Source organism: Pteropus vampyrus, unplaced genomic scaffold (assembly GCF_000151845.1).
Source record: "Pteropus vampyrus isolate Shadow unplaced genomic scaffold, Pvam_2.0 Scaffold67, whole genome shotgun sequence".
Lineage (NCBI taxonomy): Eukaryota > Metazoa > Chordata > Mammalia > Chiroptera > Pteropodidae > Pteropus > Pteropus vampyrus.
In genome coordinates, this window is record NW_011888848.1 from 5,683,368 (window position 1) to 5,710,727 (window position 27,360).

The 27,360-nt window shown below is 35.8% G+C and overlaps 1 protein-coding gene and 1 long non-coding RNA gene across 11 annotated transcripts in view; one reads left to right on the plus strand and one right to left on the minus strand.

The window, feature by feature from the left end:
- Positions 1-361: 361 nt before the first annotated feature.
- On the minus strand, positions 362-6,160 carry LOC105293027. 6 transcript variants are annotated; one of them, XR_895951.2, is made up of 5 exons: positions 6,027-6,160; positions 5,209-5,319; positions 4,971-5,105; positions 4,237-4,304; positions 362-3,912 (listed from the first exon to the last, which is right to left on the minus strand). It is a non-coding gene; the product is annotated as an uncharacterized LOC105293027 (long non-coding RNA). The 6 variants fall into 6 exon arrangements; XR_002780722.1 differs by lacking the exon at positions 6,027-6,160 and adding an exon at positions 5,907-5,985; XR_002780724.1 differs by lacking the exon at positions 6,027-6,160 and adding an exon at positions 5,602-5,686.
- Positions 5,710-27,360, plus strand: part of UBE2D3 (ubiquitin conjugating enzyme E2 D3) — a 28,891-nt gene continuing 7,240 nt past the window's right edge. Inside the window, exons 1-4 of one of the 5 annotated variants that reach the window (XM_011361508.2) lie at positions 5,710-5,838; positions 7,144-7,295; positions 21,010-21,073; positions 21,171-21,202. In XM_011361508.2, coding sequence (XP_011359810.1) covers positions 7,272-7,295; positions 21,010-21,073; positions 21,171-21,202 — 120 coding nt within the window. In that variant the 5' untranslated portion in view covers positions 5,710-5,838; positions 7,144-7,271. Of the gene's footprint in view, positions 5,839-5,862; positions 6,190-6,218; positions 6,363-7,143; positions 7,296-21,009; positions 21,074-21,170; positions 21,203-27,360 lie in introns of those variants that run through there. The other 4 variants (XM_011361506.2, XM_011361509.2, XM_011361505.2 and 1 more) reach the window with 4 other exon arrangements.

Sequence of the window (27,360 nt, forward strand, 5' to 3'; positions counted from 1 at the left end):
AGGAAATCCTCGACCTCCTAGCCAATCATGCCTTTTGTGTCACTGCTTCTAATGCTCCAAGAAACTCACTCCTGCCCCAAATCCCTCGGGAACAGTGCTCCACTCACTGTGAGGCACTGGACTCCTCTAGTCCATGAACTGTTTTCCCTTAAATGAAGGACATCAAACTTGTTACAAAAGTGTTTTAGTTTTGTTATTTGACAGTATTTCACCCTAATCCTTATCTGGATAAGTACCCCTGATTTTCAACCTACTTGATTTCATCTGAAATTAAAGAAAACTTTTTTATATTTAGAGAATGCCAAAATCAGTGTATTCTCCTATTTCCAGCCATAATTATCAACTTTTATTTTCAATGAAATGTTTAAATTTTTAATCACTGCTTTATTAAACAAATAATACTGATGAAAATAACTCCAAATTTAAGACTAATAGACAACAAATGCTTATTATTATAGTAAAACTAAATTAAACTGCATTGTTTGAACTGAAGGAAAAGCCTCTTCCTGGCTGTAAATTTTTCACATTTTACAAAGATGCTACATCTCATTTATCACTGGTAACCTGAAGAGTATTACGAGATGTTGAAAATATTTAGCAGTGTTTCCAGACTAATTTCACATTGATTCTCATTAATTTTTTTAATGCACATTGAGATAATTCACATACCATAATATTCACTCTTTTAAAGTGTACAATTCAGTGGGGTTTAGCATATTCACAGAGTTGTATAAATATTACAATTATCTAGTTTTAGAACACTGCATCATCTCCATCAAAAAGACCCTGTAACTCAGAATTCATTTCCCATTTACTCAACCCCTAGTCCTTGAGCAATCAGTAATCTACTTCCTGTCTCTATGGATTTGCCTATTGTAGTCATTTCATATAAATGTAATCATATAATATGTGGCCTTTTGGTCAGGCTTTTTTTACTTAGAATAATATTTTCAAGCTTCAAGATACATGTTGTAGCATATAGAAGTATTGTGTTCATTCTTATTAACTAATACTATTCCATCATATAGATATAGCACATTTTATTTATCCACTCAGCTGATGGACATTTGGGTTGTTTCCACTTTTGGCTATTATGAATAATGCTACTCTGAACATTCATGTGTACAGGTTTTTACGTGGAAAATATTCAAATTTATTTTTAGCTCAAACATTTGTGCATGAGTCATTATGTACTAAAAAACATCTTAATTTAAGGTCAAAATGATATTCTTATCATGAAATAGAGTAGTTTCCTAAACACATTACCTTGTCTTGATCATAAAAATGAGCTTCTGAACTGGTAATATACAGAAACTCATTTGATTTTTATGCGAACAATATCAAATAACATTTGGTTGACTTATGTTCTAAATTACCTACTCCAAGCAGAATACATAAACATGCATTCTGGATATAAAATCTAAACTATGGCATTTACAATTTAATTAAACTAATAAAATGATATTCACTGTGTTAAAGCTAATGTCTTTAGCAAGTTATAAAATTCTATGAGAAAGTTACAAAGGTCTGAAAACACACATGCAATATTAAATACTATCAAAGATATGTACTAATCTATGTTAACTATATTTATTCACAAGCATATTTTAATTAACTCCTATACTCAAGCTATTATATGTGGCTTCACATACATATGATGCATTCACATATTAAGACTTTGGCACACCTTCATTATTTGGATTAGTTATACCACTGCCACTTTTATACTAATTTTCTTCATCTTTTATATTTTCTTTTGTTTCATGCAAATTCATGCAAGAAAATCTGATCTACCATAATTAGAAAGTTTTTGAGATTTAAATATAGTATTAAGGATGAAATTGCTTTTAGCTTATCTTTTCAATATTTTGTACCTGCATTTTTTAATGTTTCTTTCAATACATAAAATCATAATCTTTTTAGCATATTGAAAATGCAATATAAAAACACTATTTTTCTTTTTTTTCAGATGGTAAATTAAATACGTCAAGTGAAGAAAGTCAACTTTACCTTTACTTGTAATTATAAATTGGACTCTGTATAACATTAGATATGTGAATACTATTTTAAAGTCTGAGCTAATCTTGGGCTACCTCCTTAAATTTCAAAATGCTTCCAGGCCATGTTCTTTTTAATTTTAACCTTAGCAAAATTGAGCAAAAATGTTAAGTTTGCTAGTGTAAATACAAATAAACAGAAAGCATAATCGACCAAAAAATTCACTTCGGTGCCAAATAGAAATGAATTTAGGGTTATACCAGCATTTGTCTCCATTAAACATGGATAATCTAGAACTTCATATACTAGGATTCATTTACATGTCATCGTTGCTTGTATACTATCTTGATAAAGTAGTGGCACCATTATAAAACAAAGGTTTAATTTCAGATGCATGTTTGTAGGACAGAGAAGGGCATGAGTGGATTATTCATCTTCTAAGCAAAACTCCATTACAACGAAATTTTTTGTAGAACAAAATATTTTCCAGCACCAACTGGCAGTCCACTTATTTAAAAGTGGGGTTGAATATAAGCAATATTGCTGCAAAGAGAGAATTTAGAAAATTCCTTTTAGTCACTGGTTGGAATTTTACTTGGAATGGTAAGGAATGCATAAATATTTGAGGCAGAGAATATATATTTGTTGTACTAGTAGGCAAATCAACGTTGGCTAATAGTCAAAGGGCTAAAAAACAGCTTAATGGTTGAGTGTGAGTTTTGAGGTCAGGATGCCTAGGTTTAAATTCTGGCTTTCCTACTTAATAATTATGACCTTGAGTATTTCATCTATATAATGGGGATTTGATGAGATAATGAATTAAAAGACCCAGCATATAGTACTTCAAATAATAATTAACACTTATTTTTAACAATTTCAAATATGCAACATTTTAATTTCGCCCTTGGTTGTTACTCTCATTTTTCAATTCTTCTACCACATCTTATTTGTAACAGTGTGTAATAAATAAAAGTGACATAGTAAAACCTAAGTTACCCAGAATACTTGGGAAATAAATCGTTCTAGTTAGGTAAATTTTTCATAGGGTAGCTTTATAGGTCTCAAAAAAAAAAAAAAAAAATCAACATATTGGATAAAACAATTTCCTAAACCTATTACATGCCTTCTTATAGAAAGTATACTGGTGGTAATTAAATGTTTTCTTGACGAATCACTATTGCTATGCATAGGAATTAATTCTATTTTAAATTTCACAATCCCTTCAAGGCTTTCCAAAAGGAATAAGCCTACTTGACTCTACCTAAGGTTTTTTAACACATAGTTCATGAATAGAAATCAGGGTGTGTGTGAACTTGGATATGAAAACACGAATTACATATTTGTTTTTACTAATCTCTAACTGAAATTAGAATGTAATGTTGAATGTAAGCAACAAACAACTAGCTGTATCTATGTCTGTGTCACCAATAGGAATCACAAATACTTTTATGACAAATGTTGCAAAATCTTAAAATATTTATGTTCATCATTATTTCAAAATTTTGGTCTTTACTAGACCATCATTTGATCTTACTGTGTTAATAAAACACATATATTCCTATGCCAAAAATGTTTTCCTTTAATATTTGAAACTCTATTTCAAAATGTTTTTTTATGATGCTATGAATTTTATTTTATACATTTAAAAACATTATTCTAAGATGAGTCCATGGTTTCACTAGACTGCAAAAGCAGTTTGTGGCACCAAAAATATTAAGAACTCTGACCTCAAGTCTGTCTCAGCCTGCTGTGCTCTGTTAATTCAGAGAATTAACGTGTTCTGTTATACTTTCATACTGAAGTTTGCTTAAATTAGGGTAATACAAATGGGGTTCTTCAGCACTTTTCTCTTGAATATTGTTAGTTCCCTCTGGGTAGGTAGGAATGTTTCCTACTATGCCTCAATCTTGGCTTCTGAAAGAACAAAACAGAGGGAGAAATGCGTCAAAATTAGATTCGAATGGCACTGAAAGTAGAAATATAAAACATCCTACTCTCCTACTTTCTAAATTGAGACAATATACAACTCCATTCAATACGTACTCTGCCATTTATTAGCTTTGTGTTCTTGGGATAGGAACTTAATCTCCCTGTGTATCAGTTTCTTTATTTGCATAGGGGGTTAACAGGCACAGTACCTGGTACATAATAAGTGTTCCATAAATATTACCTATGTTGTTATTCTTAGATTTGTTTTACACTGTGGCCTGTTAATGTCTGGTTAGTTTATTAACTTACATTTACACAGCACTGTAGCCTGCACTGCTCTTCCACATACATTATGACATCTGAACCACACAATAACCCTGTGAGAAAGGACATCTATTATTATGCTTAGTTTAGCATTGAAGAAACTAAGAAAAGTAAGTGCACCCTATCACACATATGGGAATAGAGCCAGAAAACAAACTTGGATTTCTCCTTCTATTCCAACTGCCGAATCCTGTGTTTTTACTATATTAAACTGGTTAAAAGAAAGAACAAAAGAAAGATGGAAGGAGCGACAGAGGTATCCTGTAGGCCATGAGGTGAGCACTAGAGTGCTTTGCTACTCACAGAGAGGTTCTCTGAGCAGAATAATTTGTATCACCTGAGAGTTTTTAAGAAAGGTAAAACTCAGGCTCTGCCCTAGAATATTAAATCAAAATCTGCATTTTGAATAAATCCCTAGGTGATTTGCACAGATACTAGCTTGAGAAGCACTATTTCACTGATTGCTCTAGTGACACTATTATGGTCACCTGAACAGTATACATTAGCTCATTTATCGCAGACCTATGAAGTTTTAATTAGGTAATGCTTTCTTGTAACAGGAAATAACTTGCTACTTTCCTTTTTTAAAGTTAAGTATATTTTTAAAACAAGTTTTTATTTCCATTTAATTCTTAAGTAGGATCATTTAAAAGAATGTTAGAAAACTTTAAGCAGGTCAGTACTTTTAAATTCCTTTAAAAAATTAATGTCTTACTAACCTTTGCCTGAAGGAAACACTATAGAGCAAAATCACTCTCTATACTTCGCACTCGGCAGATTAAAACAGGCCAATCCTATCCTTGTATTTCTTCCCCTGGATGTTTCAGTAAGTATTGTTTCACAATGTTGTGGCTCTAGGAACGGAAACAAAGCAACAAGAGGAAAAAAGTATTAACTCTATTCCCATACTTAAACCTCGGCGGATGGTAGAGGTTGATTACAGAGAACAGCCCGCACCTATCTCCCTATTCTGCATCGCCATATATTCACAGTTGAGCTTGATTCCTAAAATGCTCTAATTCTGGGAACAGGTCTCAGGTCCGCTCTTCTCAGTATTCTTCTCAGATCCTGTAGGGTTAGAAATACACTACATTTCGGCAGGTGGGCGCACTGATTAGCGGTCCGCTAGGTTCTACTTTAAATGATTGTTCCCATTCGACGAGCGCTTCCTCCTACTGGTTAACCGGCTCAGATCCGCAGGCGAGTAAATACCGCTCACCTGCGCCACCGGAAATTTCAAAAGCCGGGTCAACCAGGACTACAGGCATCTAGTAATTAATCCATGGTACCTCCCACCACACATTCCTGATTGGGTGCGTGAGAAAAGGATGTGCCGGCGCGCGCTCCTACCAAGCCGGAGAATTACATTTCCTCTTTCCACCAGCATAAGCACTCATGGGCGGTGTTTCTCCGGCGAGGCCCGCCCCAACACGAGCCGGTGCCTCATTACCTCTCGCGAGAATTTGAGGATTTGGGGGCGGGCCCCCACCCGGAAGACCGCACAAAACTGCCCTTAAGTCATTGCAGACCTACAGCTCCTGTAAACCAGCCACGAGGTTCTCGCGAGACCCGCCTCCTCGATACCAAGTGAGGAAACTGGGGGACTCTGTTGGGAGGGGCGTGGGATTCGATCGCGCAGCTGCCGTTTCCATTACCTTCCTCCCATGGTCCCCTTCCGGTTCTCGATGCTTCTCTGAGTCTAAGAGTTTCCGCCGCTCGTCTACCCTTCCCCCCAGCCCATGACCCGCCTCCAGCCCCCGCCCTCCCAGTCTAACCTCCGATCTATTTAGAAAGACGGTGCTGTTCTGAAAAAAAGGAAAAGGGGGTGGCACAGACACGCTGTACTGGAAGTGAGAAGTAAACCGTTTTCCAGCATCCTTAGATTCGTCCTGTGCTCGCGGCGGCGGCGTTGGCGGACTGATACGCGGCGGTGAAGAGGCAGGAGGAGGGGGGGAGGGGCGGAGCGTGGCAGCTGGCAGTAGTTCCGTCAGAGCGGACATCTTGTGGCTGTGTCGTGCGCGTGAGCCCCGTAGGGCCGGGGAGGCACCAGCTGCCGCGCGGGGAGGAGGCCGAGGCCGCAGCTTGAGGGAGGCCCCGGCCCCTCAGTACGCGTGGGTGTGGACGGCTAGGGGAAGGGAAGGGTGGCCGGCCCACTGGCCGGCCGGGTAAGAGAGGAAACACAGGCCCTGGGTGGCTTGAGTGACCAGCCTGTTGGGTGGGGTAGGGTGGGAAGGCTGGAGAAGCTGGAGCCTCTCCTGCTTAAGGGGGAGGGGGAATGGGCGCGTCCTCGCGCCTAAGCCGGAGACTCTGGGGCGGCACGGGCGCGTGGTGGTGGTGGTAGCTGGCTGGGCGGGCGCGCGCGGGAGCGCGCTGGAAGGCGGAGTGTACGGTGGCGTCAGGGACGACACAGAATAGCTCTAGCTGCGGGGACAGCGACATACATCAAGCCTCTTCTCTTCATTTCCTTTCCCTCTCCTGCCGCACCTTTGAGTTAGAAACCGAAAGAAGCCCGGCGTAAGCCCGGAGCCTCCTGTTTCCCCCTCCCCCCTAGCCTTTCTTTGCCCTAGTGACGCCGGCATACGCCAACTAGGCCCCGGCTCCTCCTCTGCTGGGCTCCGGACCCTGCCCCGCACCCACCCCTTTCTCCTACGCCTCTTCCTCTCCCACCCGGGTCTCTTCCTTTCGAGAGGCCGGGAAGTCAAACTTGTAGCCACCCCTCCGCTCTTCCCGTCACTCTCGCCCCCTCTTCGGGCCGAAGGACGGCATAGAGGCTGTTGGTGGCCTTGCCACGCCACCCCACCCACCCCGGATCGCGACCGTTTTAAGGGACCTGGATTCATCGGGGCTCTCCGGGGCCTGTGCGAGTGCTGATCTGCTCCATTTTTGCAAAAGGCGCCTGTGTCTGGCAGAGCCGGTGTGAGACGAAGAGACAATCCTTCCCTGCCGCCAGGATAATCAAGAGTTTTGTCCGGACCTTTGAGCACACACCGAGATAGTGAACCAGACGCAAAGCACAGACTATGGCGCTGAAACGGATTAATAAGGTAACTCATGGGACTGAAGGGGATGGGGTCATAGGAGGAAAGGCTCAGGCCCGGAGGAAGAATCGGGTGGGGGAAGTATAATTATGAAAGTGTTTTTCCTTGCGTCGTTTCTTCCATTGGGGGATGGGGGCGCGGATATATTTTGTGAAGAAATGAGATTTAAAGCTAGGGAACAGAACTTGTGGCAAGTCGAGTGTTATCTTGAGTATTTCAGTGGAATCGATACAAATTCGGGGTGAGGGGGAGTGATTTCAGGGGCCTTGGTTTTGCTTCTAAAGGAAGAGTTAGTCCTCTGTGGGTCAGAATTGCGGAGAGACACTCCGGCAGATGTCATGGCGCTTCCTATTTGGTGCTTGAAAACTTATTTTAGTTGTAAGATCAAGGTTCCAGGCCGTCTAGGGGGAAGAAAGGTAGGAAGCGGGGAGAGGATAACAAATCCGGCGAGTCCCGAACTTTATTAGGGCTTGGGGTAGAAGTCTTTTGCCAGCCGAAGAGTAGTGAATGAGTCAAGTCAGAAACTTCATCACTGGGCGAGTTATACAGAATAAGTGGGATTGGGAGGAGATGGGCTGACACAATGTTGCAACTTACTTTGGTTCAGGTTTTTCACCCGAAGCTATCAGAAGCACACTGGGAACTGATGTAAAAGCTTTCTGGAAGCTCCCTTTCTCTTTTGGCGCGGGGGGTGGGTGGCGGAGGGGGGGAATTGGGGGGTGGTAAGGGGTGCGATGGCAGTAAAGCTAAGGTTAGGTGTACCTATTTATGTCTCAGCCCATTTAATAATACCCTCGGAGAAGGTTTTTTGGCTACTTAAAACGTGATACTAAACTATCGACATAAGTTGAAAAAAAGGATATTTCGAGTCTCGGGGTGAGCGGAACCTCCACCTCCGGTGGTTTAGTCTCATTTTCTTGCTCTAACTTCTATCCCGCATTTTAAGATGGCGGCTGCTTTAACTGGTTCAGGCTCTTTCCGGCATATCCTTTCGTAATAATATAAAATAATATTCTTTGTTAAATGTTAACTTTTATATCAGGTCGTACACTAGATCTGAAACCTCCTGCTCAAGACTTATCTATATTCAAACTCTCAGACCATATTTCCCTTTTTTGTAACTTGTGTATATGTGGTGTGTTTGGTTCTTGCACAATCGAGGAGGGTGGAGTATTTACAGCTAACTTGAAAAAAATGTCATGGAATAAATTCAGCCTTACTAAAACTAGGAGACAGGAGATTGTAAGTTAGAATCTTTGGTTTTGATAGGTTACTTTTTTAAAGAGTGTATACATAAAAGGAATGGCAAGGACTTGGCTTTATTTACCAAAATAGACCTGATGCTTCATTTTCTATTTATTTAATGCGTGTAACTTTGATGTTTATTAGTATTTTATATAAAAATGGAGGTTTAGATCTTCAGTATATTGATGCTGAAATCTGGGATTTTGTTTTAGGCTATCATTGCATTGTCATTGTGCGAAATATAAACTTAAATCTTTGTATTAGAGAAGATGGAAAATGAGAGAAAGAAAAACATTTTAGGAGTTAAGACTTAAGGATTACTTAAACACCTCTTTCTGTGACCACTTTGTAGGCGAGCAACACATAGAAGAATAGTTATATTTTATGTCATAGTTAATACAAAAAACATAACATTTAGTACAAATCAAAACCTTTTTTATCTATGGGAATTAATTCAGGCCACTAAGATGTGGAATTATTTAAATCCATAGTTTTTCATCCATGTGGAACAGAATACTTTAAAGGAAGGTCTCATTGATTTTTTTTCTTTTACAGGTGATAACCAAGCTGCTGTGACACCACTTTAATGATTTAAAAGCTCTAGAGAGACAGTATAATGGTTAAGAGTGTGAACTTTGGAGCAGAAATGCTCCAGTTAGAATTCTAGGACTGGGCAAGTTATTTGTGTTCTATAGAGTGAACGTTTGTGTTATATGAATAATAAACAGTTGAGTACCTAGTGAATACCAGACACTATTCTAGACATTAGGGATGCCCAGTGAGCAAAACAAATTTTAGTTTTTGGTTGGTTGTTTTTTAGGATTAAATAGGTTAATGTGTGGCTTTGGACCCTCCCCCTGACCCCACACATGACACTCAGGTTACTACTACTGCTATTTTAATATCACTTTTTAATCTTCAAAAACTTTTTCTAGTCTTCTACTCTTTGTTAATACTAGATTTTTATAATACAGAAACTTGACATTATGACACTTTCCAAATTGGAAAGATGTGTTTATTTCGGACTTAATTGATTTAATCTATAGAAAAGTTTTGGCACGTGTTGTTTGGTTTTCAGCAGTTATTGTCAGAATCACACCATTAAACTTAAAAAAAGAAAAAAGAAGAAAAAATTCCACGTCCAGACAATTTTAGCAAGTGAACAACTGATGGGAGATGCTTTTTATTTTAGGCACCTCTGTTCTAGAAATATGAAGTCGAGTAGGCATTGATGTTCTTTATTTTGAATTATTGTTTGCAGCCCTCAAATTTCAAATATTAAGACATGAATATTTCTCATTTTAATAAAAAGCTTTTCGTTGGAATATCTCACTATTGGTTGTTCATTTGATCAAGGCTTTGAATTTGTTTTTTCTAAAGCTTATTTTTTATAATTTCTTTTTTGTTTGAATAGTTCTTAGACCAAGCAGCCTTATCATATAACATTATTATTATTATTTTGTTTATTTTTTGCTGTATTCTTCATTTGGATAAGCTGTAGTTTGGTCTTACAAGCTATTTGTTAAACACAATAATTAAAAATACTCCCAAGTTGATTGGTGATGTTTGAGAGTCAGAAAATTTTACTACCATTAAAATAACTACAGCGTGTGAGTTTGGGGAGATGTTTAAAGAGAACTTTACATAAAATATAATGTGAACCAAGCCTAAAAGAATAGCTCATGCTTTGAGTGCTTGCAGTGTGTCAAAACTGTTTGAAACACTTGTATTGATTCATTTATCTTACAACAGTCCAGGGAAATAGGTACAATTATTGCCCCCATTTGGAGATTAGGAACTTTGAGATGCACAGAGGTTAAAAAAACCACCCAGGGTCATATCATGACAGAGTCGGGATTGGAATCTAGGCAGTCAGGCTCCACAGTGTGTTCTTAATCACTACACTGTCATGTTACATTTTTGGTATTCAAAAAGAGTGGTTTTTTTGTTTGTTTGTTTGTTTTTGGCATGTATCATTCTGCTTCTAATAGCTAGATGTTAGCATCTATGTCCTAAACACTTTGTAAACTCTTTATGAATATTGACTGAGTCTCAATCCTCACAACAATCCTGTGAGATATTCTTACCATTCCATTTTATACGTGTGGAAACAGGCACAGAGAGGTTACATTACTTGCTTATAGTCGCACAGCTAGTGAGTGACTGAGATTCAAATCAGATAGTCTACCTCAAGAGCTCAATCTCTTAACCTCTATTCTGTACTGATATTTGAACCATTCCACTTCTTGTTTTCTAGTCAGGTAAGAGAATGTCAAGTAGCACTCCTGGCTACCTGAAGTAAGCTCTGCTCTCCCACTTCGCGTTTAAATGGGATTTAATTTTGCTCTTAACGTTATAGTTAATTTGTGAATTAAGATTTTAGGTAACAAGTTTTGAAAGTAGGAGTGCGTTTCTTTTTGGCTTCTCTCTTCAAGGACTTTGGGAACTACCATGTGACCCAGCTGATTGCTAGGGGTATCTTAAACTTGTCCTCAGTGAGCCTATAAGCTAAATACACTGTATTGGATGTGTTTCTTTTAAGATCCTCAAGAACCTACTTAATTTGTAGGACAGTTTAGTGGTAGGGATGCTGATCATATAATGACTTCGATATTTAATTTGAATAAGGATGACAACTTTGACACCGTGTGCTTTGGTTTCATCATGCTCATCTACAGTGTTAATTCTAGTTTTTCTTGTACAAAAAGTTGAACACTTGCTAGCACTGGGGGGAAAACTACTTAGATATACTTTGCACTAGATTATATGTTAACTCATGAGTTCTAGTGCCACGGGTTATCCAAGATACAGTCAATTCTTAAGAATTTCTCGGAGCATTTCACTATGTCTTTCTATCAAAGAAAACAGTACCTAGTACTGAGATAAAAATAGTTCAGATTAAATTCTCAAATTCTAGATTGGCTTTTGCATTCTGTTATATGTGTTGCGTATATGGGTTTTGACATGAATTATCTTTATACATTAGAACGTTTAGCAGAATTTTTGAAGAATATGGGTACATGGGGTCTTATCAGACTTGCTGAATTATTTTATCTGGGAACAGGCTTAATTTTGAAATGTCCCTTAGGGATATTTCTGAAGCTTCCCTCAGGTTAAGAACCACAGACATAGGGGATAATCATTTAATCAATACTTACTGAGGTTTTATTCTGTTTGGCACAGTAGTCTAGTCCCGGGGGATAAAATAAATAAATAAATAAATAAATAAGCCAGTCAATCGCCCATTAGAATTTCTGCTTTGAATGGAGGAAACAAGCATATAAACGTGAATAGGTGCACCTTATACAACTTACCTTTCAAGAATTTTATAAACCAAGTAGCGGAAATGATTATTTGAAAAGTTAAGGGGACTCTTCATTCACATATTGGATGTACCCACAGTTTATCTGAATAGCTTTCCTGCACTACATTTTGTCATTGTTATGGTGTGTTTTTTCTTTTATAACTATACTTATTTCTGTTTGCCAAAACCAGCATTTTGCCATTAGCAAAATTAAATGAAATTTTGTTTTTTTTACTGGAAATTTTGTGTTCTTGACTTGGTTTTGCTACCAACGCAGTGATCTTATTTCAGAATTGAACAGTGTAATTAAGAACGGATGCACTTAGTATCTTACTAGTCAGTTTACCTTATTATATGAGATTATGTCTCAAAACAGTACCCTCAACCTTGTTACTTAGGGGAAATTTCAATAGTGTTTTATACTTTGCTCATTCGATCATCTTCACCTTTGAACATAATCTGTCATTCAGAGCCCTCCGAACAACTTCATAGTTGAATTTGTTGTATTTGACCTTTTAGGTCTATCGTGATTCACTACTTCTTGGTCACTTGTTCATTTTCAGGATGGAATACTTGTTCACATTAATCTTAGACTAGTTATAATTTCATGGATAATATATAATTGGATGTTTTCAATCTTTGGACTGCTCTTAATTTTTGTTTTTTGTATGTATAAAATGCCTTATTTGCATTTATGGATCAAAGCTTAGAACCAACATTTGACTTTTTGTCTTTGCCCATTTAGATGATGCTTACGAAAGAACTGCTTTGAATAATCTTAAATGGCTTATTTTTAATGGTGATCCGAGGAAAGAAAATGGTAGCATTATTCATTCAAGTCATTGTATCTTGTCTAATGAACAAGAATGCTTGTCACACCTATAATTAACAACTAAACAGGAAGTTAATATCTTGTTAGCGATGTAATGAGACATGGTGTGCAGCACCTACCTCTTAATCACTAAGATAAATTTCAGGATTTCTCACCAGAAATTAGAAATTCCAAACTAAAATGATTTTAAAGGAATTATTCTTTCCCATTCTTAAGTGTACAGTTTTTGAAATTGTTCAGATCTCAAATCTTTTTGCCAGCTTCCCTTTTGAAATAATGTCTGGTAATCATATGTTTCTGAGATGTTTCCTTTTTTGCCATTTGTATCTACATAGGATATTTAGAAATTGTGCAATGTTAAATGAATTTTTGTTTACTTCATGGTAAACTTGATGATATAAGAATTAAAGCAGTAATTTCCTGATTGGGCAATTAATTGCACTGCATTTTGATCTCTATCATTGGTTTAAATATATACCTTTATATTGCTTGGTTGTAAAGGGTCCTTGAGGGTGACTGATCTCAAAATTTCTGAAAAGGCACTTATTCTCATTTCCCACCTCATACTCTCATCTCATCCAGTCCTCAAGGTAATATTTCATATTGCTCAGTATAGGTTTAAGAGGCAAGGCTGTCTTTATAGCACTGACTGACATATAGTCATACATGTCTTGCCTTTAATTCAAGTTGAATTTTGAAAAGACGTGGACTGTTAAATAAAATAGAAGAAATTACCTTTCAGTAATGGCATGAGCTTTAAATTTTCCCAAAAGCAGTGATAGGAAATGTGTCTATACTACTGTTATCGTTATGACCTTTGTGTGATATGCAAGATGAGTGGCAGAGATTGAGCTAACAAATGATTTTGGAACATTGTGATAATTATTGTATTTAAGGATGGGATCCATAAACTTGGCCTTATAACAGTGATCATATTGAGTTAAATTTTGGCCTTTGGCAGAATGAATTTTACAAACTAGAATAATTTATTTAGGGAGTTATACTTTAATAGCAGGACTGATACTAGAAACTTTGTTTTCAAAATGCTGGCTTTGATTATGTCATATATAAGCAGTGGTTATCGTTGAAAGTTGAGAATGCTTAAATGATATTAGACACATTAAATCTTACAAGAGGCTAATATAACATGGCTGCTCTGTAGCTTTATTCATAAATAGTTCTTGTATTTCCGATATATAAGCTCTTTAGAGGCAGGAACCATTGCTTACATATACTTCTCTATCCCCTCAGGCCTTTAGTGTAGTCAGTACCTTGGCTTCCTGCTCTTTGTAGTCTGTGATTAGTCACTTTGCCTCATTGAATGAGGAAGAGTAGGATAGAGAAGCAAAAAAAACACAAGTATTTATTTAGCAGTGTGTTTAGACTTCTAGGCCAGTGTCTCAACCTTTTCTTGTTTTACCTTTAACAATCAACTGTCAGAGAGACCCTGTGTCCCATAATGGTCAAAGCAAATGTCTTCCTCAAGATTAGCTGTAGGTTTTCTGAGTCCCCATTCCAAAAGGAAGGATCAGACTCATTTCTGTTTAATCATGTACCTCCAGATGAGAACACTCACTGCTTGAGCTATATCTGTTGGCTGCCTTTTAGAGAGATTCGCTTGACTCCTTTTCCTATACATGTGTAGGCTTTTAAAGGGAAAGGAGAAGCATATTTCCCAGTGGAGGATTCTCACACTAGTCAGATGTGCAGGAGGTTTAAGGAAATGTAGTGCAGGAAGATGATCCCAAAAGGAGAAAATTTCCCCCCAAAGAGCATACCATGGCAAAGAAATGTCTAGCTGGTGGTTTCTTTCTTTCTTTCTTTTTTTTTTTTTAATGGATAGTACAGTTTTTAACATTGTACCCAAATTATATGTCTAAGTGTCAGTCATGTCAAGGTAAGTGGAGCCTATAGCAATTTCCAGTGTGTACCAGTCTCCCCTGCCAACTGTTTTCCTATTTCTGTGGTCTTCATCGTTGGCCACGACCCCACCTGGGTAATGCTGCTCCCCTTGGGGGAGGAGTAGTCAACAGTATGAAGACTTTAAAGATCTCTCACATGCGTGCTATTCTTTCAGGTCCTTGCCACTGTTCTTCTCTACTGAGAAGCGAAGAATTAATTTCAGTACTTTATATAATTTTGTAAGTTGTTTTTGTTCCCGAAGCCTGTGAAACTTTTAGGCTCTAAAGTCATTTCATAAGGTGAAAACTGAAGACAAAATTACTTTTGAAAATTCTTTGAGAGGTACCTCACTGGAAATTGATCTCAAGTCCAGTAAATAGTTTTATTTTGCAGTGGAAGAGATAATTTTCATTTGGCTTTCATTTAAAGGCCATGCAACTTGAAATGGTAACACTAGATTCACAATGAGTGTGGTGAGGTGCGAATTAACAGTGAATAGTTACAGAGGAACTGATCCTAAGAAAACATCGGTTTTCCATATTTTGTACAATCTAGGGCATTTATTTCTAAAGTAGAATAGAGTTGGGTTGATGCAGTTGAACTTTTTTTCTCCAGTTTGCTAAATGCCATATCAGATTCTTTAACTTGGATACATCTTTGATGTGAGAACACCCTTTTGAGAAAGTAGTCTTTTTGCAAACTATCCCTAGACCTATTTTTCAAGTTGTCTGGTAGTTACCCTGCTTTGCTTTCCTACTACCCATCCTGGAGCTTAGCGTGTCCTACATAAACTCAGGTTTTCCTTCCTTCTAGTAAGGACCTCTAATGTAAAGTGGAAATAAGGCCTATTTCCATAAGGTAGTTTAAGGGTAAAAGGCTTGGTATTTAAAATTATTTTTTATCCCCAGTGACTTAGTTCATGTTCTTGTCTCAACTAAATTACTGTAGTTATCTACTCTTCTGTAGGGATTCCTACAACATGGGTGTGAGGAGGGTCTGATACCCCACAAATTAAGTAGAGTTTTGTGGGGGCATATGTGTATTTTAGGGGATAGAGGGTTGGCAGTTCATCAGATTCTTAGAAATCCTAGTTACAAATAGTGTTAAGAGCCAATGTTCTGAATGATATGTCTAGTTTTATAGTACTTAAAATTTGAAAACCTGCAAAACAATGCTATATGTTCTTAGATATATAGTAGTGTATGAAAGTGGAGAAATGGCAGAAACCAAATTCGAGATAATCTTAGGGAATACATGAGAGCTATTCAGTGATACCTGCAGCTTTTCTTAAATCTGAAGGAAGTATAGTGAAAATATTAAACTTTACTTAATTATCAAGCTGAATACACAGATACATGGGTGCTTCCAGGATATGACTTAATTTAAAAAAAATAAAAAATCACTTATGGTGTAATACTGCTAGTATGTTAAAAAAAAAAAAACAAAATCTGATTTGCCTTATTCCTGCTTAAAAAGTATTACTGATTTCTCATTGCCTTAGAGATAGTCTTTGGCATAATAGTCAAGGCTCTCAAAAGATCTAGCCCTGATTAACTTTTCTGGTTATATCTGCTACTCCCTTACCTGTACACTGTTGTGTCTCTGGTATATACTACACTACAAACAAATTTTTACAACTTGTGTTCTTTTACACCCCTACCTTTGAATGAGTTTGTCTACTTAGATTGCTTATTCCTCCATCAGGTCCTAGCTCTAATGTCACTTTTAAACCCAGGCAAAGTTAGTGGTTACCTTTTCAGGATTCACAAAGCATTTGAATACCTTTGTTTTAAGTATTTTAGGTAGTTGAAATATTTTTTGTTTTTCCATTATGCCTACTTTCTATCAGCTCAATATTTTTTGTTTTTCCATTGTGTCTACTTTCTATTAGCTCAGTCTGTTGGGGGAGGCATTGATATTTTAGCTTGGTATATTCAGACTAACATGCTTGACACCAAAAAGACAGTCTTTATATAATGAATAAATGTTTTGATGGTAAAACTTTAGCTAATAACTTTACATTTTAGAAGTAGATTTAAGTTAACCTATAGTTTCTGTGATTAGATTGAAAGTTAAATCTTTCCTAGACACATGACTTCTCTCTGCTCCCTCTTGTTTAATTTTAAGACTTCATTTAGATTTCTTACATGTTTATTTAGCCAGACTTGCACCTTACATTGTGTTTTAGTGGGATAAAATATGTGTCCCAATAGCACTCTGCTTACAGTGGGTCTCTCCTCTTGGTTTTTTTTTTCTTTTCTTGGATTTATTGGAAGGAAACTGGAGTAGTTAACAATTAAGGGAATAGCTAGCTATAGGTACCATAGCTAGCAACAACCTCAGGGACTGAACTTGCCTATCTATTTGCCAAGTCAGCTCTTTGCCATCTCTGCCACCCAGTGTGATCTCTCTTTGTTTGGATTCACCATGTAAATTCAGGGTATATGCCTGCCAACAACTCTTGGTCACATCTTTACAGCTCCTAATTAGAGAAGGAAGAATTGTCCCTTCCAGCTTCATTTTGAAAAATCTTGGGCAAGGATGGATGGAAGACTGATCAAGTCCCATTCCAGCTCATGTTACTTTCCAACTCAGGGCTAATCATTGAGGCTGAAGGAGCAAAATTATATGATTAGTCCTGAGTAACTGGTTTTTGGTAGCTGACAATCACCCAATACTACAGTTACATGTTTGGAGTAAAGGAAAAGTATTTCCATGAAAGCAGGGTAAAAGATGGTTTATTGAGTAAGCGAAATGTCTGCTACATAGAAGAGCATCTAAGATAACTCATTACTATGCTTTTTCTCGTATTTTTTTTTCCCCTGCTAAGATATTCTTGTATCTTATTTGCTTATGCTATGGGTGTAATAATGTCATGACAGTTATTTGGTATCTTAGAAGAAAGTGCTGGTACCTGATTTAAAAGACCTGTTTTGATTCTTAAAGTTACTTAGGTCATTTTTCAATGTTGAATTTAAAGTAGATTTTAGTACATAAGTTAATTGGCCGGATTTTAATTTTTGATTATTACTTCAGAGATGTCTTGGTCATGGAGAACTTGGAAAATAAGGTATTTAGAAATTATCTGAGAGATAAAAGAACCTGCAGTTACAAGAGTAAAGAGCTGAAATTCGGTGCTAACTAGCGAAAATTATACCTTCACTCTAAAAGAGTGATAATGCCAACATAAAGGCTTAGTGATTTATAAATATCAGCGTGCAGGAAAACTCATTTCTTTTATAAGAACTATTTTCTTGCATTCTTCATAATTAAAACGTGTAAATTTCAAGTAGGATGTAGGTCAACTTTATAGATTCCTGAACTTTTATTTGTAATGACATTGTTTCAATATCAGTTGGGTATTTTGTTAGACCAACCATCATCAAATTGGTTTTTAATTAAAAATAACTGCTATACATATATACAATGGAATATTACTCAGTCATAAGAAGAGATGAAATACTGCCATTTGCCACAACATGGATGGACCTCGAGATAATCATACTAAGAGAAATAAGCCAGACAGAAAAAGTTGAAAATCACATGAGGTCACTTATATGTGGGATATAAACCTAAAAGCAACAAAGGAACAGGACAAAGATTCATGGATATGGACTATAGACTAGTGGTTACCAGAGGGTAGGGGGAGTAGGGGAGGAAGGGTGAAGGGGGTCAAATATAGGGGGTGGGGGTGGTGAAGGGGTAAAGGGGATCAAATATATGATAGCTGAAGAAAACTGGACTTTGGGTAGTAAACACATTAGAATATACAGATGTCAGATTACAACATACACCTGAAAATTATATAATTGTATTAACCAATGTTACCCCAATAAACTTAATTTAAAAAAAAAAACTGCTAGATGTTTTTCTTTAGGAATTTTAATAAGTCTTATATTGAAAACAATATAAGTATTGAGTACATAATTTGGGGTAGATAAAGGTAGAAAATTCATTTTGGTAATGTTTGAATTCAGATGCTTACCACACATTTCTAGGTAGGACCACATAAAATTGCAGTTTCTATAGTTCAAAAATAGTCAAATATTAGTAGTTTCATATGACTCAGGCTAATAATGTGGTTTCTTTAAAACCTCATCCACAAACATTCCTTGAATTGCTGATCTTGTGTTGCTAGTGTATAACATGTCATGGTAGTATAGTTGCTAGATGACATTATAGACAGCTAAGCATAAATATTTGTCACATAGGCAAAAGGTTTAAATGGGCTAAGGCTATAATAGTAGTTTATTTGTGAAGCAGTTTTTTTGGTTGTTTCATAAATGATTTGCCTACGGAGGAAATCTTGCCTTCCAGACGGGTGGTCTACATGTTTGCTTGTTGAGTAGCTAGTACATTATGTGCTAAATTGTATGCCAGAGTGCTTTAACTGTCATTCATCTTTTCAAAAATTCTGTACAAATAGACATTGCTATTTTAGAGATGAGGAAGTAAGCATAGGAAATAGTGGGTCTAAGTTAAATTAAAAGTGAGACTCCAGACTGAAATAATATTGAGGGAGATACATACTCAGTGCCCTGATTTTATGATGCTATGTTTGAGCATTTGAATTGGGGTTTTAATAGCATTTATATTTGGGTTTTAATAGCATTTTTGAAAATTCAGATCTTTTGTGGGAAAGGAGGCAGGGTGGTTTAGAACTGGTATGTTTTTAACCTTAAAATAAACTTTTTAAATCCAACTTGCTTAAGGAAAGAGAATTAGACTGCCTAAGTTAGCTTCTGGTTTTTCTTTTTGGTGGGCCAGTTACACAATAGAACTTGTTATGAGTTTCGGAATGTGGGAAAATTCTGTTCCTATCAAGATTGTGTTTGTTTCTTATCTAAAGTATATATACCTTGAGGTGGTGTTAAAGTAGATTGCCATTATAACAAAACTGGCTGCTCATGGAATACACGTAATTGCTGGGTGAGATTTGATCTAACCTATGAAAAAATCATTTGCTCAGTAATGGATTGTTGATTAATTCATGTTGCCAGTACATTTCTTTTTTTACTCAAAAAACGTAGTTTTTCAAATACTTGATTGTTTCACAATTAATTGATATTTTCGTAAGGGTTTTTTTGTTTCGTTTTTTAACTAAAGCCATGCATAGTTTCTTATAACCAGTTGTTTTACTCTGAGATGAGTTTCTGTAATTTCTACTGATTAGAATCAAAAATGTTTGGAATTAATTTTCTCCTATTTAATATGTTGGACATACAAGAATATATTTATATAGGCAAGCGTACAGGTCTGCTCTGATCTTACATCATCTTAACATTGTGAATCCTGGGCTCTCTAGCTGTTTTGATAACCTATAAGCAGTTGTGGTATGAGTTTCAGAAGCAAATGGGCACTGTTATCAGGACAGTTTTTTACAGTTTTATTGAGATATAATTGACATACTGGATTTCAATATACAAGTAATGATTTTACATATGCATGTTGCAAAACGATTGCCACAAGAACAATTCTTTGTATTGATTTTTTTTTTAATGGAGTGTGTCTAGACTGACAGTCTTGAACAACTGGCCAATTTCTGAAGTACATTTTGACCATTTGATAGAGGCAAAAATTTGCTCTAGTCTTCCTACAGTGTTTTGCATTCCCTCCATTTTCTTAGAAGCCCATTATTATCTCGGGGGCTATATGTTTTTATAGGCATTTGTATGTAGTATATGTAGATTTAGCTTTTATCTTAAATTTGTAAAGAAACTAGTGAAGAAATTACTTTCTTACTGGATTTATTATGCACAAGTCAAGGAAGGACTGAGTACATATTTGTGGTAAATAACAAGGTCAGGTGGAGTTGTGGAAACAGCCTGTTCTGCTAAGAGCAGAGTTCTGTTAGGTTCTTCCAGAGTTGCAGTTTTCCTCAACATTGAATAAAATTAGGTTGAGTTGAGGGACTAAGGAAATCAAAAAGGGGGTACCTACCTAGCTAGTACCATGAGATATTTTTCGAGTGAAAAATGAGGTCAGTGGATAATTGGTTCAAAAAGAACAGGATTTAAGACAGTAAAAAAGAAGGCCTCTGAGATGGTCTGGAAGTTCAGCAAATATCATGAATGTTGAGAGCTGTATTGTCTAGGTTCTTAAGCTATGAAAGTATCTGATTACCACTTTTTTGGTATGTTAAGATGACAGCTGTTAATATAATAATTTTCATATCGATGTATGTATATACTTTGGTGAACCCTAGCCAAGATGATTGTCTTGAGTGTGTGTGTTAAATAACTACACTTACTATACCCCAGAGACTGTGCTAGGGTTACTTATGTTTTCTCTTCTAATAAACATATTGTTAAAATATGAATTGTGATAATATGTTCCTTAAAGAATAGGGCGAAAAAAACTGGAGGTAGTTAACTCTCTTTCTTTAGTTTTGTTTTCTCTTACGGTTACATGACCCATCATTTTCTGTCTTGATGTAGGAACTTAGTGATTTGGCCCGTGACCCTCCAGCACAATGTTCTGCAGGTCCAGTTGGGGATGATAGTAAGTAACTCTCAAGTTGATTTTTATGACTAATTTCAAAAAAAGGCTTGTACAGTTTCACATAATAATAAGAGTTTTTTGTTTTTGTTTTTCCTAGTGTTTCATTGGCAAGCCACAATTATGGGACCTGTAAGTATTAAGAATTAAAAATTTTTTCCTTTTAATTGAAAAATCCAACATCGATCTAGTTGTAATTTATACCTAATATTTAGACTTCTTTTATTGTGATTCTGTTTTGGATATGCCAGTTGTACTCTTCTTTTGAAAGAAAGAATAATTTAATGAATTAGTCATTTGTTATGGATACTGTATGTATCTGTTACTGTGTTCAGGTTCTAGAGTATAGTATCTCTGACCTACCAAATATCTGCTCACGTCAATTTAGTTTTCTTTAATAGCAATATAAAGCATTGTCACAGAGCTTCCTGTTGTATTCGTAGAGCCAATTAATTTACTGGCTCTACCATAATGTTATTCAACGATCTTACTCCATTTGGGAAGTTGCCCAAAATCTAGCTTTAATTGTATTATTTCGTTATTTGATTCTTTATAGAACTTTAGTTTTATGCAAAATTTGAATATTTTTAGGTAGAAAGTGATATTTTGAATACAGCAAAATTCCTTTCTATCCTGGGTAGATAAGAAACTGTATATGCTGGATAATTGAATATTCAGAATTATGGATACCATCTAAGAATTTCACAGAATTAGAACGCAGTAAAACATCCTGGGGTAAGACTGTATCTTGCACAATACTTAACGTTTTTTTGACTTGCAAGGCACTTTAGGATTTCTATTCTAAGTTATATGTGTATCTTACTGAATTTTCTGCTTTCTTTTTTGATGGTTTAATCTCAACATAGATGGTGATAGTGTGCTAGGTGAGATAATGATCAATAAGTAGATGTTTATAAGTCTGAACGACGAAATGCCCTTGGAAAAGTTAGCCAGCAGATGGGTTATCTACAAGTGTTTGTTCAGCAGTTCAGATTTTGGTAACTTTGATCTGTTTTTTCTGTCTCAACCAATGTGAGCCCTTGCTATGTGCCAGCTATTACAGATAAAAATGAACAACATAATAGGCATGAATCCTCTTTATTTAGGGAGCTTAAACCTGTGAGAGACAGGAAATTAAAACAAGTGTGATAAGATGGGCAGTAAGTGATATGTTAATGAAGTGCTTAGTAGGAGAAATTTATGGGAAATTATAGTAGGGATGATTGAGTTAGAGTAAATGACCTACAGGTAGGAAGATTGTGAATTAAATTAGGACATAATTTAAATTATGTCTGGATTATTCTGAATAAAAACGAAATCAGGATTATTTGTTTACATTTATCTCAAGAACTATTTTTACTGCTTTAAATTTTATTTTGCTAACAAAATTGTGATTTTTAATGTTAACTAGTGGCTTACCGAGTTTGGTCCACGAGGTATTTTAAAAGTTGGCAATCTTTGCATAAAAACCGTCTGAGTAGGCCCTCATTCTCACAAGCGGTAATGGCTTGGGATGGAGTAGCAGCTGATTCTCTTTTTTTTAGGTGGAGTTTGTTCTCTGCCACAATTCCTACCAGGTACACTTCATTTTGCCTACCTAGATTTGTAGGCACTTGAAATTGCTTGGAACTTTTATTTTAGACTTTTCCCATTATATAGATCACGAATTTTCAAAGCAAAGAATTTAATAAAATGCTTTACAGTGTCTGTACCAAATAAAGTTCATCTTTGATTCAGAGAGTGCTTTAAGATAGTCTCATAAATTAGTTATCAGTACTAATAAAGTATGAAAGAGCTGGTAATCAAGACTTCTAATTGGATGGTGTACATAATAAACCAGCTCTTAAAATTAGTGGTGTTTTCATGCTTGACTTTCAAGACTTTAATTGAACTGTTCCTTTCCAAAAGGTAAGGAAATAAATACCTACAGTATTAAGAAAATATTTTTTGTTTGTTTTATATATATTTCAGATTATGGCCATTTCTTGCTAAGTTTTTTTCCAGCAACCTTTTAATGCACATTAATGACTAGCAGTTTTCTACTTTTAAAAACAAATAGTTGATTTCAGAACTACTTAAATATTATATTCTCTGATTAACAAACACAAAATATATATTTATACCACAACTGCAGAGTTTTGCTTTGGTTAGCATTATTCCCTGAAATGTATTTGTTTTCTAGGAAAGTTAATTCTCACTGTTTGGATAATTTCAGGAAGGAGTCAAAGGTTATAAAAACTTACCCAAAATACAGATTTTATTGTGCTCTTTATAAGTAAGCTTGTCAGCTTGTAAATAGCTAATGATTATCTTTACTGTGGAATTATTCATGAAATAACTAATGTTCTTTGGGCTTTTGATTGCATCTTTGTGTCAGAACAGCACCATTTGATTAGATAAAATATTACCTCATTTTGGTAGTATGCCTATCCTGTGTGGAATGCATGTGTGACCCAAAACAGGGCCACTGGTGACGTAACAACCCATAATTGCAGATTTGCTGAAAGAAAAGTGGTAACAAAATTACTTTTGCTTTGGAGTATTTCTTAGGTCAAAGTGATGGCAGTGCTACAGAACTAAAGATTCCTGACTTTCTAAGGAATGGAGCATCTAATTTAAGTTTTAGTTCAAAGTAACTTGAATTTTAGTCGATTGTAGTCAAGAAATGGCTCTTGATCATTAAAGTTAGGAGGCAAAAATTCTTGGTTGTAATAATTGTATATGCTGGCATTTTTGAATTTAAGATACTTTGGAAGCACAAATACTCATAAAAACTAAACCTTTGAAAGAATTGACAGCATTGCTAGTTATGTCGTTTTTAAACTATTTGGTTTCCTGTACTATATTAAGGGCAATTCCTGTTGAGAATTGAGGCATTGAGGAGAAATTCCTTACCTATTATTTCTGATATTTACCTGCTTGGTTTTTCTATAATTGGAAATGGGAACTGGCAAAAAGATATTTTGAAATTATTTGGAGAACCACATTAACATAGATTACACCTTATCTATGACCATAGAAGAAAGTATAAGCATATCTTGGAGGTATTGCAAGTTCAGTTCCAGACCATAGCAATAAAGCGAGTATTGCAGTAAAGTGAGTTGTAATCTTTATGCTGGTGAAGGGTCTTAGCTTTGTTTAAAAAAAAATTTAAAAAGGCAACATTGTGAAGTACTGTGAAAAGAGTTATGCCTGTACCATAACTGTGAATAATGTAACATTTAGCAGCCTAGGCAAATCAGATATTAAAACCATCTGAAAGGAAATAATTGGTTCATTGGTATGTTTTATTGGTCCCTTAAGTGTTATATTTTTCAATTTATGTTAAGTGTGTTGTCATTTCCTGCAAAGTCTAATGATAGAAAAAACTCTTACCTTCTGTACCGTACTCTTTAAGAAGCATTGTGGTCTAGTAGAAGAGTGAAGTATAAATAATAAGTATGTTAGGTAATAGTAACTATACAGAAGGGGAGATATAAGAGGACAGCCAGCAGATTGGACTAAAGAGAAGGCTGTATTTCGGTACCATCCTGAAGGTAAAGAAGATGAGGACACAGATAAGAGTGTTTCAAGTAGGGGGAAAAATATAGTAGGGAAAAAGAAATGTGAAACATACATACTTCCTTTATTTGCAGTGAAGAGAGCATATTCTGGTGGATTGGTGGGAACCAGATCATAAAGCACCTTGTGTGCTTAGGAGTTTGCCCTTTTATCTTGAATGCTGTGCTAGATTTCAAGCAGGGGAGTAATTTGTATCTTAAAAAGACCGCTCTAACAATAGGGTGAGGAATAAATTGGAGAAGAAAGTCAGTGTAAGCAGGATTACCAGTAGTAAACCATTGCCATAATGGTGGACAAAAAATACAGAGGCGTCTCACCACTTATCCATGGGAGGGGGATACATTCCAAGACCCCCAGTAGATACCTGAAGTCATGGATAGTACCGAACCCTATACATACATATCTATGATAAAGTTTGATTTATAGATTAGGCACAGTAAGAGATTAGTAATAATAAAATAGAACAGTTATAACAGTATACTGTAATAAAAGTTATGTGAATGTGGGCTTTCTCAAAATACCAGTACTATACATACCTTTTTGCTTAAAAGGAAATGCTTAATGGCTTCTCTTTGGCATATCCGAATTGCCATCATCACTACTTTTGCCCTTTGGAGTCATTATTAAGTAAGGGTTACTTGAACACAAGTACTGAGATCCTGTGACAGTATCTGATAACCAGAATGGCTGCTAAGTGACTAACAGGCAGGGAGCATACAGAGCCATTGTATACTATACAAAGGGATGTTTCACAAATGGCATGCGATTCTAAACTTATGAATTGGTTGTTTCTTGAATTTTCCACTTAATATTTTCTTACAGCAGGTAACTAAAATTGCGGAAAGTGAAACCACAGATAAGGAGGGACTTGAGCTAAGGTAGTAGTGGCAGGCATAAAGGAGAGGAGGCTAGTTCAAGAGACTGTAAAATTTGGGTCGATTTAATGATCAAAATGATTAAATGTTTTGTTTTTCTTTGTTGTATTTTCCCTTTACTGTCAGTTTATGGTAGATTTGATAGAACCTCAATTTTTTAGATGGCGTAGTTTAGTTACTTCTGGATCCAGTCGTTTTACCAGTTTTTCCTCTTTGGAGTTTTAATGTTAAATTGTAACATTTGAAATATTTTTATTTTATCAGTTCTTTTTTTGAACAAGCGAAATGAAATTTGGCTTTGCTTAAAATCTCATTAGATTGCCTTTATTCAGAAGCAGTTAGATATAACACTTGACAGCAGATAACATTGAATGAAAAAGCTTAAACAGAACTTTTGGAATTGGGCTATAAAAAAGTTTTTAGGATTACTTTTAAGTTGTTATTTTACGCAGTACAAATACTGATCTTCAGTATTAGCTTATTTTATAAAACTATGCTGTTTGCAGCATCTATTCCTAGTTAATGTAGCTGTATTAACAAAGATCTGTTAATCTGATAAATCTGTTTCACATTCTGGTGCTTTGCTTTATTTTTTCTATACTTCTCAGATGCTGCTTTCCAGTCTGTTTTTTGAATTAAAATTCTATAGACGAAGTGAAAGGGAGTTTGGAGTAGAAGGGACTCAATTTAAATTCTAGCTCTTCCATTTGCTAGTCGTATGTTTCTTTGAATTTAATTCATCTGTAAATTGACCTTTCTGTTTTAAACACAAGTACACCCTGTTTTTCATATCTGTAACATTTCATTGCATATCTCTAACATTTCATTGCATATCTCTACCAGACTGTAAGCCCATCAAGATAAATTGTTCTGTATGTCCCTTATATATATACACCTAGTATATAAAAGGGGGTTAGATTGATTAAATTAATAGTGTTTCATTTTATGGAGGGCTGGGGATTAAATGAGCTATATTAAAGTGTCAGACCTGTAAAAGTTTTTGTTTGCCCGATATCCAGAATGGGCATATTGAAAGGTTATTTTTTAGCACTATATACATATTCTCTAATGGAGCGGGGTGGATAGGCAGTTAAATGATTTCGTATTTTCTTAACTAGGTCACTGACTTCCGTCATCACTCTTTGGTGTTGATCAGTGGTTTTCATACAATCTAGCTTGAATACTGGTTCTGTCATACGTCATTTGTACACCTAAGACACCTCTTTAAGTCCCAAATATTGCTTCATGCTAAATTATATAATTATTTGCTAAGGGAGTTCTTTATACTCAAATTATAATGAGCAAAATGGCAAAAGTGAAAGAGTATTGCTAGTTTTCTATTGAAATGGAAAAACATTCCACGTTGCTTTCCATATCTAGTAATCTGAATTCAGTATGCTTTTGAAGAAAAAACTTCCATGGTTTTGAATGAGAATTTTGAGGAGCCAATTTGGGAATTAAACTGTCTAAAATCCTATTTGGTTTTTGTTCTCTTTCTCCTGTTGGTTTGCCAAGTGGCCAGAATGTCCTATTGAGAGGTACAACGCCAGTTGTATATATTATATGGCTGTCATTCTACAAATGTAAGAACTTATTTTGAAGTTATAGTTCGATATACAATACTGTATGTAGATTTTATTGCTTAATATACTTTTCCTTTGTGAGAATGAGGAGCTAGAACACTGTGTTTCTGGATCATTTTTAAAATTTTTCGGTGACTTATGTAAAATGAGATCTAAGTAAATTAGAGTTCGTGTTCTACAGTAAATTTTGATTGTTTGTTCCATTAACATGAACTGAATTTTGGAGTAATTTAGACCCTTATTACAGTGTAAATAGTAGGTAATTTTGGTT